We start from the raw sequence: 14,150 nt of genomic DNA on the forward strand, positions 1-14,150 counted from the left end.
TATATAAACTTTGCGAAATTATCTTTTGAAAGTATCCTGATTTTCATTTTACAACATGCATTACTTATATTAAATATTTAAGTCATTAAAATGAAATTGGTACAACCCTGAATTTAATTAATACGGGGTGGAATTTTATCAGATATTTTACCAAGGCAGGTCAATGTACCGACTACCACTGGTTATTTGAACTATGTAAGTACTTTTATTATGTAACCATCTCTGAAATCACGAAAAACTGTTGCATGTAGGTATTATAAGGACATTTTTTTTAAAAGCCTATAAAATAAAAGTGCGACGGACGCAGGCGCCCAGGTAGACCTAGGCGGAGATGGCGGGACGACCTGGACAGATTTTTGCCGGATTGGCGTCAGGTGGTCGACAATAGAGACGTGTGGAGTGAACATGGGGAGGCCTTTGCCCAGCAGTGGGACACTGAAATGGCTACATAAAAAAAAAAAAAAAAGTTGTTTTCAATCTATGGAACATTGACCTGTTCACTGATAAAATGTCACCATTTATTATAGTTAACGGTCATTATTAATATGTCCCTCTTATTTGGATTCAAAGTATTTGTTCTAGCTACATTAATTTACTTATTTTGTATTAAATAAATGATTGCAATGATCACCAATAACCTTACATTACTTAATAGTAGTACATAACGTAATTAATTCTTGATTCTTGACCATTTTCACTAACCCGAAATATAATATTAGGTATTATGTACAAAACATAAGTAAAACAAAAACCTACTAAGTTGGAGCTTTCTCAATTACATCTAAATCACTTTTAGCATCAACAGTCCTATTTAGCAAAAAGTCTAAATCACTAGATATTTTATTCAACACTACTTCTGTATCTGGTGAATTATACGCTCTGTTCCACTCTTCGTTCACCTTCTCTATGTCTAAGCTCTTATCTTCTTTCACCTCCATAGAAGGAAGTGACACAGTTGAAGAATATTCTACGAGACAGAATTTCTTTAAACTACTCTTTTTTGGTTCCGGAATGGATACATCTGGATTGGATCTTGAGCACACTGAGCATGAGTCATGGAGGGCTGGAGATGGTTGCGTTATGGAGACCTTTGGGGGGTCAAGGACCCGAGGGGGCCGCGGGGGCGAGACGGGCAGGGCGCGGGGGACGAGGTCGCAGACTACTCGCGTGGTGGTAGTCTGCAGATGCGGACGTCCTCTGGAGGCACGTTCGGCGTATTCGACGCACCGGACTATATCGGCTCTGGTATCTGGTTCTGACTGCCTCCTGTGGAAATAATTGGTTTTGTTAATCATTATTTTTGCCGCAAGCTTCACTTGTTTATTATTTTCAGTGTGATGTTTACCTGTGCATCCTATCAGTGCTGCCAAGGTCTGGAGCTCTCCAGTATGACTCCATAGGCGACAGATGTTGTGAGGAAGTTTCCAGAATATCGACTCCGCCTCTACTGTCCACCTCTACACCCTGTTTAATATACACTGAAAGAAAAACAAATACAGATTACTGACCATTTCTAGTTACCTTTTAAAGAAAGACAAATATAGCCTTAAATATGGTTACATTTCTAAAGGTGCAAATCGGTATCATATGACATCAGGATACCGCAAACGCCTGTCGCACTGAGTCACTAACTGCCAAAGCAATTAAGACAACCTCAGTCCGCGTTGTTCTAATGCCATAGGAATAGTAGTACCGTGTCCACCAACCCGCACTAAGCAAGTGTGGTGGACTAGGCCAGAAACCTTTCCTTCATTGGAAGGAGACCTGGGTCCCCACAGCAGTGGAGACGTGGTGAAGTAGTGACGTTGTGACACATCGTCTCCTACAATCTTATGTTGTCCGCTGCCAACTTGCACTTTAGCAGTTTCTGAGTATACTCACAGCTCAAAGAAGTGTCACCGACGGGAGAGTCTTCCCAGTCACGTGACGGAGTCAGGGAGAAGGCGCGACGAGCCAGCGACATGCACTCGTCGTCGTAGATCACATAACATATCACCATGGCTATACCCTGGAGAGTAAGAGATCCATGAGTTAATTCGCCGGCAGGAATTCCATCACCAGGTCATGGGGCTTTAGATTTTACGCGCTAGTCTACGAGGGCTATCGATTCAAACTCAGCTTTAGAGCAGAGGACATTGACGTCATCTGATAGTATTTGAATGAACAAGGATTATATAGGTAGTGTTGTGCTGTGCCTTGGAAGAGGACTAAGTACGTAAATTGTATTGGACCAATGCAAACTGGTGATGAGGATGACTAACATCAACATAGATAAGTAATTGGAAATAATAATTACTGGGCGCCTGCTATGGGCGCTGCAACCGCTGTGTTCTTAAAGAGGAGGTGGTCCGTATTTATGAAGTTTTACTTACATTGGCAATAGCAGCAGCAGACAGCACAAAGACATGGATCATTTGTCGGTCACCAGGCTGCGCGTATGCTACCCCCGCAGCTTGGACTGCCGTGGTTGTTAGTAGCAGGACTAACGTATGACGTACTAGTTTCCTCCTAAAAATATAATACGGCATTACAAAATATCCTAAAAAGGAAAGGAATTTGAACGCTAAAGTTACCCTTTCTTACCGATCTTTAAGGTACTTGATGCGTTCAACTTGAACCTTATGTGTAATAGACCTCAGTCTCAAAGCTGTGCAGATGGCCAAGGAGAAGCAGAGTATGACGAGCAGGATACATCCGGCTGCGCAGACTAGTTGTGCCGCCGTGCCCAGCTGCAGCGGCGCGCCGCCCCAGAGGCGAGCTGTCAGCCAGGATAGTGTACCCACGCCTGGGAATACCCAAATGTATTAGTATTTTTTCTGCAATTAACCAGGATCATAATACAGCTAAAAATTCCACAGGATTTGTGCTGGGTGGCAGAATATCAATTTAGCTTCACCAGAAAACTATGCAGTAATGGTAGTTACTTCTTTCTGTATTTTTTCCAATTTACATCCGAGAATTTCCATCTTAAACTATTCACGATTGAGAGGACGTCCAGAATATACTAACCAGCTAGTAACCCTCAAGATACGATGTTATCTAGAATACACTTACCAGCAAGCAGACCAACAGTGGGTGCGTTCTGTGGGCGACCCGCCAGCTCGGCCTGCAGCAGCAGCGGCTGCGCGCACAGCGCCGCGCACCCCGCGCACCAGCATGCCGCGCACACCCAGCCCCACACACCCGGACACGCCTCCTCCTGGTGGCCACATCATATCATGTCAATGTATCCAGTATCCTACACTAGGTGCTGTATGAAAATCACAAGCTCGTCTATGAAGAAGTTGCATGGAGGAAGATGAAACAATGCCCTATGATCCCAACCCTCGGATCTCCATGGTCACTACGGGAAGTAAACTTGGTTGCCTAGAGTGTGGAGTGGGATTGGGTATCTAAACAGTTCCTGAGGCTAAGTGCAAGTATCAACTCAACACGATAGATCGATAGACTACATAAAGATATAAACGGAAAAATTATTAAAGTGACCTCTGTTTTACCTGATTAGTATCACATTCAAGAAGCGTGAACATAGCCGCGGAATGTGTGCCGGCAGTAGCTGCCTTCAGCAATACTGGAAGCCTGTCCTTGCGGTTCGGGAGTAGACCAACCATTTGAAGAGCCGTGACCGCAAGGCACAACGCGCCACTAATTCCAACTGTGACCTTGACTACTCCTCTTAGATCTTTCTCTGTGTGAGTCTGAAAAATTGGATAACATCTTAGGTGTAAATTTTATTGTAGCTAATGGCAAGTACCCATTCTAATTAAACGAAGTAGTTACTTACTAAAGTAGACCTGGCGACCGTGAAGAGGGCAAATGTACCAAGTCCTTGACATTGACAAGCGACACTGGCGGATTCAGGTATTCGCACCTCACAGGCTTTAGTACTCCATCGTCTTGGCTCGGATGAAGACCTTTGGCCACATGCCAGTTTAGAGGCTAAAAATAATATTAATATTATTATTATTTTTTACATGCTTTTAGGGAGAAAATATAGCTGAATCGCTGTTAATGAAAAAGTTTACTAACCTATTCCAGAATAATTGTGGATATGAGAGAAGATTAGGGTAACAGTATGAGGAAGTGTAGGATTGACTTCCTCACCGCTGGCTGACAGCTGTATATGTTGGGACGCTATCAAGTATTCCATTTCTGTGCTCTCCCTAAGAATAAAAGTATAGTCAGTTAATACAGTCCTATTAGTATCTAATAGTACAACAAATCTATACATCAGAAAAAAATATAGAACTGTTGTAACCTTACACGAAGTCTATTGAAGATTTTAACGATGGCAATCTTGCAGCTAAATTGTTGTATCTTGCAGCCACCACGGTGGCTTGCCGAGTGCTTCTGACCATCTCTACTGCCACAGACGTGACTAACCAGTTCTCATTTGCAGAAAAACTTGGGTTCAGCTTGAACACTGCGACGTTGTAGTCTCGAGCAGGCTTTGAAATGACCAAGAACTCTTGCAGGGTCAGTTCCAGATTCTCTTTCATTCCTGCTGTTTGGACTATTGAGTTCTGAAGTTCGTAGACTTTCTGCAAATTATGTCAATAATGAAATTGGTGCCTGTTATAAAGATTATTTAGAATTGAAGCATTTTGGACACCAAGGACCTAATATGCCAATCTCGATGTAACCAGAGGCCAATACTTACTTCTTCGTCCAAGAATGTATCTGGATATTTTAATAGCGTGTCATAGATCCTCAATAAATACTCAACGCTTCCAGATTTGTCACTACCCCTAGCTGCTTTAGATAAAAGATATTGCAACATCTGTACGGTGTGATGAAGAACTACGGCTCCTTCTCCAGGATGGATGGTCAGGGCAAGGAGAGCATTCTCGTATCTTCGAGTGACATTAACCACGCGTTTTAATGAGTATCCACGGGATATCAACTTGAACTGAAACAAATACAGAGTTAGCCATAGAATGTTGGTATAATAGACGTTAGTAAAAACTAAATTTCCATATTATACCTCATCCATAATGCCTTTCAATGAATCAGCATCACACTGGGAAAAATCTGGTAACCTCCACTTCAAACCATGTTGATTGGTCTTTGGCTCACAAAATCTGCAAAATAGCTTTTATTATTGTAGCTCCAACGTGACTTCATAATGGACTTGAAAACATTATTCCAAATGATTTACCTGGTGATTTGGCCACTGTATCCTTTGGGGCATTGTGCGACTGCAAGCGCACCTGGAGCAGTTCTAAGCCAGTTATGTCCGTGAGATATTTCAGCTTCACAAAATTCATCTTGCGGTGACAAAGCCCAGAGCGTCACAGCCTTCGAGTTCGTTCCAGCTATCGATGTGACCTGACACCGATACTCCCCTGATTTCTGGATTAAAACACAAATTTAGCTCATGGTCATAATTATACTTCCATAACAGATCCAGATCTAATTTACATCTACCAGCAAGTCAAACAAAAATGTACGAACAGTTACCTTGAAGTACCTACTTGAACATTATAGAGTTTGAGGACACTTCCGGCCGGATACAGGTCTTCCCAAACCTCGCGGCCGGGGGACAGGCGGAACAACGTCCTGTCTCTAGCCCAGCTGAATCCTAATGTGCCATGGTCTTTCCTGGCGTCTGTTAGGCACATTATGCTAACATTGTCTCCCTGCAAATTCAATATCTTTCAGAAGGGGTTTTTTTGTCTTCTAGGCATTGTATCTTCTTCTTAGGGTGACTTGCATAACAAAGTTAAAAAAAATTAAATAGTTTGTCTCTTGCTCTGACAGTATAATGTCAGAGCAAGAGGTCATAGATAGATTTAATTTTGATTAACTTTGTTATGCAAGACGCCCTTAATTCTCTTTATGTAAAAATATGGTTTCAAAAAGTTGGTATAACTTGAGTCTCTTGTCAGTTTGACAGCCACTGACAATCGGGTGGAGGAGCTGGCTATTAAATAGTCTACCCTTAAAAAGTATTATCGTGCAATAGCAGCAGATCGGGCACCTACTTTGTTAACAGTCAAAGCGGAAGGTATGAGCCTGATGTCCGGGGGCCTCAGCACGGTGAGCCAGAGCGCCCGGCATCGGCGCCGGCCCACGTCGTCAGCCGCACACGACCACCGCCCGTTGTCCACGTGCTCCGCCGGTGACACCTGCAGGATCGACGTCACGTGGCCCGTCTCGTCTTCTATCAGCGTTTTGGTCCAAATGTTCCTGCCAAGTCATGGTTTGCCTTTGGTTCACTCATAGCTCGAAAAAGTATACATAATTAATGGCGGATTTATCGCTTCAAGCTGTTTCTTCGAGACAACCTTGGATGGAAGGATATAGGTATTTATAAGAAGAAATAGGGTCAAGTGTCCTAAAGTATACCTACATACCTACATACATACCTCGAGGTACCATTAAAGTTGATTTTGACGCCGTCCTTGTACCATGTGAAGTTGACATCTAAAGAGCCATAAGCGGTGCAGGTGAGGACGAATTCAGATCCTTCCCATATTTCTCTACGCTGGTTTAGCGTTAAAGTCTGGAAAGAATATACATTATAAATTAGGTATACAAAATTATGGAGTTGTGGTGGATTTCGTGAATTTCGTCTATGCACGCGTTCATACAAGAATTCATTGTGACTCTTGCAATATGCACGCGGGACGCGGGGAAAATGGCGTGCCATCCCGCGTGCGTGACGAAATCCGCATGTTGTTAAAACAGCCTTACATACAATGCGTATAGGTTGCCACGAGTATCTGTGAATATAACATCCAGCTATTGAAAGTGCTATGTGATAAAAACGCAGTATCTAAACAAAAATCTCTATCGGAAGTTTTCATAGAAATTTTACGCAATATAATATTCTATCTATGTACATTGTAGTAGATAACTTAGCTCGAAGCCTTTGTTTCAACACTTTCAACGTGAACGTTTTTGTAATCGGGAAACATTCTATAAGTTTTAATACTTACCTATGTTGTTTCAGTAGCTTATTGATGAATATTATGTAAAAAGCTGGAACACACATTGTTTTTTGTTGATCATTAATCGGATGAGTCAATTACCTAATGACATTAATTCCAAACGACTTCCTTTCTAACCACATGGCAATAATAATGCCTATGAAACAGGCGTTATATCAGCCAAGGGAAACGAATGGTGTAGTGGTTAGTGACTGCTATAGCGAAAGTCCCGGCCTCCCGGGTTTGATACCCGGTCGGGGCATATACTCTATTATGTATGTATTTGTTTAAATATCGATATTTGTACTCGCGTTTTGGATTTTAATCTATGTATGCGTGTAGATATATCAGCTGTCCGATGCCCATATTACAGGCTCTGCTCAGATTGGGGTCGGATGTAGTAGTACTACACCTACCAAGAAGCTAAGAGCAGGCGACATGTCAACATGCAGCGTGGCGGGCAGCACGCGGGCGCGGGGGGCGGCGGAGTAGAACGAGAGAGCCGCCTGGAGTGAGTCCGCCGCCGCCTGTTCCGCCCACATGCGCGCGCACATCTTTATCATACACACATGAACCACCCTAATATTCCTTATAGTCCCCAATGCAACAGGCGTTAGGTCAGCCAAAGAAAAAGCGTCCTTAAGGTAAAGTGTAATCCCAACTAGCGCCGCCAATTCCAATTTTTAGCACCTCAACACCTAGTACTTACCTAGAATGGGGAAGCTAATTTCGTTTCCGTCAGAAACGGCCGTTTAGAGCGTTTACTTTACATACCAAGAAGCTAAGCGCAGGCTGCATGTCAACATGCAGCGTGGCGGGCAGCACGCGGGCGCGGGGGGCGGCGGAGTAGAACGAGAGAGCCGCCTGGAGTGAGTCCGCCGCCGCCTGTTCCGCCCACATGCGCACGCGCACCGCCCGCGTGCCCGCACTGTCTGGCGAACTGGAATATAGTGGAGACACTGGAGACTGAGTGAAGTACTACAGAAAAAAAAATGATTCCTTAGATCAAGGGGTACCCAAATCACCCCCATGAATGTTCAACGATTTTTAGTAGTTTAGGAGTTATGCATTGTTTTACTAATTTTCTAAGAAAATTTACCTCAGCGGATTAATAATTTTTTTGGATAACTTTGACTAGCTTGATCATAAAATCGATTTACTTACATTATAGCTAAGAATCTGAAACTTTTATGGTTAAAATAACAATTTAAAAGGATGCTCCAAAAAAAAAAAGTTTTTATGGGGGTGCTACGCCTAAGGAATCATTTTTTTTCCTTTTTTTTGGGCCACCCTGTATATGTCACTGGAACTTTTACATTATTCGTGAGTGTATTTGGATATCACCAGGTATCAGTTGCATATAATTATACATTTTAGTAGCTTGTCTTAATTAAACTAATTAGTAAATAATATGATGTGGTTCACGCAAAACGTAATTTAATAATATGATCAAAACGTTTACTAGAAACATTTTCACATTTTATGATAATAAGTAGGTGGTACATATGGACCATTTTTACATAGTTCGTGAATCCCTTACCTTATATTTAATATTTCAACTTCTTCATCTAATTCTATGTCGGAGGCCTTCAAATATTCAGTAATCTGAAAGTAAATTCATATATTTAAACTAAAGATAAGTACGTAGTTTGTAGCGTGAAAATGAATGATGTATAAGGTGTAATGTTAACTATTCTTTTTCTTAACAATAATACCTAACAAAATTACCTGATTAGAAATATCTCTAGATATGTTTTTTGCAGCCTCATTAATTACTTGAAGCTCTACTTCATACCTCGCCAGAGCTAGAAAGTAAGAATATGTTTAGTATTTTGTAAAAATATATATATTTTTAATGAATAACATAAAATAAATTATGAGATATTTACAGGTTTCGCTGTTTCCCGAGTTGCAGCTACAGGATGATTTGTTAACACAACCTGGTGAGCACTCTTCTGTACTGCATACTGAAATAAAGTACGAATATTACCTACGACGATAATTAAAATCTGAAATGGCAACTGAAACAATATAACAGCATTGAGTTATTTGGACCAAAAATGTTACACCCACTTGATGAAAATTTACATTTTAATTTTATTATTCTAATCTATAATTCTAATCAATGTTATAAGTATTTTGTAGGTCGCAGATCCTGGTAAAAACAAAAAGAAAGTTGTGTGTCGACTCAATTTGTTATTTTTATGTGTTAACTGTAAGTATTTATATTTATTTAATAAAGAATTTTAAAAATCAGTCAATTAATGCGCTAATCCATCAAAAAATATTATCCCCACCTGGAGTATAGAGCAGAGTCTCACAGAAGTCTCCCGCGTACCCGGGCGCGCACACGCAGCTCACCGCCTCGGGGCCCATCTGCCTGCAAACAACGACCATAAGAGCAAGAAGAAAGAAAGAAAGAAAGAAACATTTAGTTGATACACTGACAACAACAACAGAAAATGATACAAAACATCAACAAAATACATAAAAATATATTATGCAATAAAAAACACACTAACTAACAAAGGTTGCTGTCTAGAGCGTCAAAAGGCACCAGCTCAGAATGTGCTGTGGACAATAAGGCCACAGCGCTGGTAGCGCAAGAGCGTCAGAGTCTCAGTCGGGTAAGGCCCGGGTCTCCTATTACACGCCGTAGATCGCGTCCAGCGTCACGCCGTGGGCCGCGTCACAATGCTCATTATGTCTACGCGCCAACGTAGGCGTGTGAGGGAGACCGCATCAGTACATTTCTATAGTGAGCATCGTGACGCGGCCTACGGCGTGACGCTGGACGCGATCTACGGCGTAAATAGGAGACCCGGGCCTAAGCGCCCGCTTCTCACGCCAGAGGTAAGGGTACAAATTCCTAGGAGGACATCATTATAGTCTGGGGCAAAGAAACCTGCCCCTTCTCAAAGTGACAATGCCATTGAGGGGTCAAGTTTCGGACTGTACCAAGTAGCTCTTTACAATTTTTCTTAAGGTGATGAAAATCATCGTGAGGAAACCTTCATACTTATGCATAATTTCTAGCTTAAGCATATTTATATGGGAAATGTCCAAGCTTAGCAAGGGAGTTAGACCTTAGAGTTCCACTCGAGACAGTCAGGTGCAGGCACTTACATCCCCACAGAAAATATAATAGAACCTCCATAAGAACCTCTCGTTCAACAACAACAACAAAGTTAAACTTCCGAGCGCCTGAGTCGCTGCATCTTATTTTGGAACACAATAATGAGCACTTCTTACAATTACAGTTTCCAGAAACTTCTGCGGAACGATAAGTGCCCTGTAGAGGCCACGAATTACCCTTTGCAAGTCTCTGTTGGAGCGAATGGCAACTTTTTAGGTGCACGTCTAAAGTGTTGCCTTCAAACTTTAGCAGCGGCAGTCTTAAAGACTTGCGTGGATGATTATTTTGCTGAACAAAGACAATTTCTCCTAAACCTTCTCATGTCTATTAAAATTAGGTACAGCTCGTTTCACGTAACTTGACCAATTTACTGTAATATTTTTGTACTCGTATTTTATCGTGCACGTAAACTGTAATCGGATTATTTGTTTCAGTCAGCAGCACGGAAGATATATAAATAAATGCCAGGTGGCATGTATGAAAACATCCTCTGAATTCATCTCACGAGCTCCTATAGACAGTATTTTATCGTAACTTTTGGTCATATTTCGAGATTCGTAGTGTACTTTCACTACTGGCATTGCAAAATGCTTTCATAATATGCACGTATTTAAGTTTTGTAACTAGATACAGATGAGACTGTAAGTACTTTTCAGTGTGGATGGTGTAAAATTTCTTGTTGCGAGAAAATTCGCAGACATTTAAGGAAACAGATTGGTTCGCGGTGCGGTAAGCAATTATGAGTAGACGGAAAGTTTTATTCCCAGAATGTTTCAACTCGGAACTCATTACATTATGAATTAGTCTGCTTTATGCGTAAGGCGTTCGTGATTTACAGGATTAATCTTTCAGGCATTTCATAGCTTGGAAGGTAATCTGTTCAGGGATTTAAGTAAAATACTGGCTCCATCACTATTATGTTATTCAGACTGCCATTTTTGGATTGAAATTCTACTGGCTCGACATCGAATCCGCTTCAGTTTAACATTTTTTTTTTTATTAATTACAGACCATTCTGATAAAACGTATTATTCACACTCCACAAACTTCAAATATATGTTGACGACATAGGGTTTTTGTCCATCGGAAACATACATAGGCTGAGTTGCAAAAAGGAACTTTAAACTAATGTCGACTAAATATATAGCTGCCTTGCTTTGACAGTATAAGACAGATTTAATGTCGATATTAGCTTAATGTTCCTTTCTACAACTCGGTAATAGAAGGCTAAGAAGTTTACCTGCAGGTGCCTCCATGTCGACACAGGCCGGCGTCGCGGCAGGCGGGGCCCGCGCCGCAGTCCGCCCCGGAGTACCCCTCGAAACACGAGCAGAAAAACCCCCTGAAACATACTGCAGGATGAGCCATAAATCCACCAACCGCCCGTCACACCATATGACAGCTTGACATGTTACCCTGCACGTGATGTTTATAAGCAGAGATCAATAAACAGACTTCAACAGCTGGGCGGTGTGTTAGCGTTTTTGCTCCATTCGATGGCATTCTGCTTTGATAGTCAAATAACACGTTCGCGTTTGTTTTCATGTGTATACGTGCGTAAACCTGGCGAGGCGTGGCACGGCATACATACATGGAGAGTTTATTGTGATTTTCAGCGCTGTTGACACGACTCTCGTGTTTGATAAATTAAGTGTTGTATGTAAATTATCTAAATTCACGCTACAGAGTCTGATGTATTGCGCATTTGAGTCAGTACATATTATTATTATCTGACCATAGCGTATATACCTACATACATACATTATTATTTATTTATTTTTTATTAATTTAATAGTTTACATTATTGTTCTATTAAATAATGTGACTTAAACCTAGTAAAAGTTTATCTGCACATCAGATTACATTGGTGTTACTTATAAATTAGGTCCAAAAACATAGTAGGGTATTATTAGAAAACATTCTTGAGTTGATAGAATCTAATAACGCTAACTTTGCAACGGGTAACAGGTGGGAGGTTACATTTTTCACTAACCACCATATAACCACTAACCAGGTGTTTATGAACCTAAACAAGTTTATATTCTTTAAAAAACTTACTGATAGTCACTGGCTGCATAGCAATGCCCAAGGAGGCGGCAGTCGAGCGCGCTGCAGGACTGGACCTCCTTGCTCGCTGGTGACGTCACGGCATATGTCATGTTGAAGCCGAACACAGTCAGCAGGCGCAGCGCTCGAAGTGCTGAACCCTCGAGCGCATCTAGCGCTAGCTCTACCACTAGCACTGGACTCTGCACCTGTAGCAAGGAAAGATTACGATAAGATTTTGAGTAGGTTACATTGGGAAGTTCTGGGATGGTTATGGGGTTTAGACTACTCAAATGCGAGTCAGATTCGAGCATGGAGGGTCCCTTATATATCTGCAGCATGACAACATAATTATAAGGTCAACCAGAAATACCCTATATATGTTTTATGTTTACGGCAATGAATTTTTTTTACACCTTTAATAGGAACGGGAAACGGTCTTGAAAATTTGGTTCTAATTTTAAATCTCAACGCATTTTACCGAGATAAAAGGCAGACAGACAGATAGGCGGACGGACATAGTGTAGGGTGAATATATTATATAATATACTGTGCATAGCGCACAAAGCCTGTATACTGTATACCTATGTAGTTATTATATCAGTGCAACAATATACTTAATTATGTATCAAATCTTATATTGTGGCACTCTTCTTCCCGAAACGATTCATAGAGCTGTTGTAGTACACAAGATGTACACAAGAGACATTTTCAGGGTATTGTCGCATGGAATTATTTATGAAGTATACCTCGACTGGCTGTGTGTGGCCGCCGGGCGGGATCAGACGACGACAGCGAATATAGGACTTGGCACTTCTCCAGATATTACTGTTATTTTTTATAGGTTTTCTTTGAAAGTGGGTGGATATTAATGGCTTGAAAAGTGGTAGCGGATCTCAGGTTCTTGTTTGGCCTAGTGTACGCAGCTTGCATTATCACAATAAGTATATTTATTTTTAACTAACTCCCATTGATGACTGACTGGTAAATTGTCTGAGTAGTATTTTCAGAAAACCTAAACCTGAACCTAGATTTAAAAGTCACACCACATGTTTTGTAGCATAATAGACTAATAAAGGTATCTTATGCCACATGTGTGTGATCGAGTCATATCTGAACTCCTCTTCGGGGATATGACAGTCAATATTCCATCGTATGAGGTTAGGCCAGATTTTTTGGTAATATAAGAGAAAAATATGCAATGCTTGCTTGCTAAATTTAATAAAAATAATTTGGTAGGTTGTCGCGCGAGGCTGTCACGACGGCGACGGCGTTAGGAGGGGAGGTAATAAATCCATTTTTATTTGAACGTAGGCTTAAATGCAAATTGGGGCATTTGGAGCAAACGTTCAGCATTGGAAATAAAATGTTACTTTTTGAAATAATTGTCATTTTGATCCTCTTTGTGTTTCGTATTTTTTTTCAATTTGCGGAATATTTTTTCGGTGAACTTACACGATTTATTTAAGTATTAGGTACTTATATGAACTCTAAATTAGGTATATTAGATTTGTAGCATGCTTCGCAAAAAATACGTACGAAAGCTGCCATGCACCATTGACATTTAAGACAAAGACCTTTTATAACATCTACTTTTTACTTTGTAGTAATTATGATGTAATTTTGTAGGAACATACTTACTTACTTACTTATTCCCAATCTCCGCTGGGGAGCAAAGGGCCGAAGTGAAGCGCCGCCATTCTTTACGATCTTGGGCCAGCTCAGAGACATCCTCCCAAGACATCCCCACCTGGCCCATTTCTTTTTTCACAGAGCGCTGCCATGTCTCTCGCGGTCTGCCGAGTCTTCGTTTACCGCCCTCGGGGTGCCATGTCAGTGCTTCCTTTGGGACGTCTTCAGTACGCCTGAGAACGTGTCCTATCCATCTCCATTTGCGTTCTTTTACGGTTTCTGCTACAGGTTTTTGATGTGTTCTGCGCCAAAGTTCCTCGTTGGAGACAAAGTCAAACCAACGAATCCCTAGGATATTGCGTAAGCATCTGTTTACGAAAACCTGTAGCTTGTTCGTGGTTTGA

The 14,150-nt window shown here is 41.3% G+C and overlaps 1 protein-coding gene across 1 annotated transcript in view; it reads right to left on the reverse strand.

Moving 5' to 3' along the window:
- Nucleotides 1–463: 463 nt before the first annotated feature.
- LOC105380833 overlaps nucleotides 464–14,150 on the reverse strand; it is an 81,061-nt gene continuing 67,374 nt past the window's right edge. The window contains exons 3-25 of the mRNA XM_048630194.1: nucleotides 12,127–12,323; nucleotides 11,309–11,410; nucleotides 9,230–9,312; nucleotides 8,822–8,899; nucleotides 8,661–8,737; nucleotides 8,473–8,537; nucleotides 7,707–7,872; nucleotides 6,369–6,505; nucleotides 5,985–6,189; nucleotides 5,475–5,639; nucleotides 5,159–5,352; nucleotides 4,985–5,081; nucleotides 4,661–4,909; nucleotides 4,264–4,541; nucleotides 4,030–4,163; nucleotides 3,785–3,939; nucleotides 3,498–3,698; nucleotides 3,055–3,199; nucleotides 2,584–2,785; nucleotides 2,373–2,508; nucleotides 1,882–2,008; nucleotides 1,346–1,478; nucleotides 464–1,266 (exon numbers count right to left, since the gene is read on the reverse strand). Of these exons, the coding sequence (XP_048486151.1) occupies nucleotides 756–1,266; nucleotides 1,346–1,478; nucleotides 1,882–2,008; nucleotides 2,373–2,508; nucleotides 2,584–2,785; nucleotides 3,055–3,199; nucleotides 3,498–3,698; nucleotides 3,785–3,939; nucleotides 4,030–4,163; nucleotides 4,264–4,541; nucleotides 4,661–4,909; nucleotides 4,985–5,081; nucleotides 5,159–5,352; nucleotides 5,475–5,639; nucleotides 5,985–6,189; nucleotides 6,369–6,505; nucleotides 7,707–7,872; nucleotides 8,473–8,537; nucleotides 8,661–8,737; nucleotides 8,822–8,899; nucleotides 9,230–9,312; nucleotides 11,309–11,410; nucleotides 12,127–12,323 (3,837 nt within the window). The 3' untranslated portion in view covers nucleotides 464–755. The remainder of the gene's footprint in view (nucleotides 1,267–1,345; nucleotides 1,479–1,881; nucleotides 2,009–2,372; nucleotides 2,509–2,583; nucleotides 2,786–3,054; nucleotides 3,200–3,497; nucleotides 3,699–3,784; nucleotides 3,940–4,029; nucleotides 4,164–4,263; nucleotides 4,542–4,660; nucleotides 4,910–4,984; nucleotides 5,082–5,158; nucleotides 5,353–5,474; nucleotides 5,640–5,984; nucleotides 6,190–6,368; nucleotides 6,506–7,706; nucleotides 7,873–8,472; nucleotides 8,538–8,660; nucleotides 8,738–8,821; nucleotides 8,900–9,229; nucleotides 9,313–11,308; nucleotides 11,411–12,126; nucleotides 12,324–14,150) is intronic.

Source organism: Plutella xylostella, chromosome 25 (genome assembly GCF_932276165.1).
Source record: "Plutella xylostella chromosome 25, ilPluXylo3.1, whole genome shotgun sequence".
In the NCBI taxonomy this organism is placed as follows: Eukaryota; Metazoa; Arthropoda; class Insecta; order Lepidoptera; family Plutellidae; genus Plutella; species Plutella xylostella.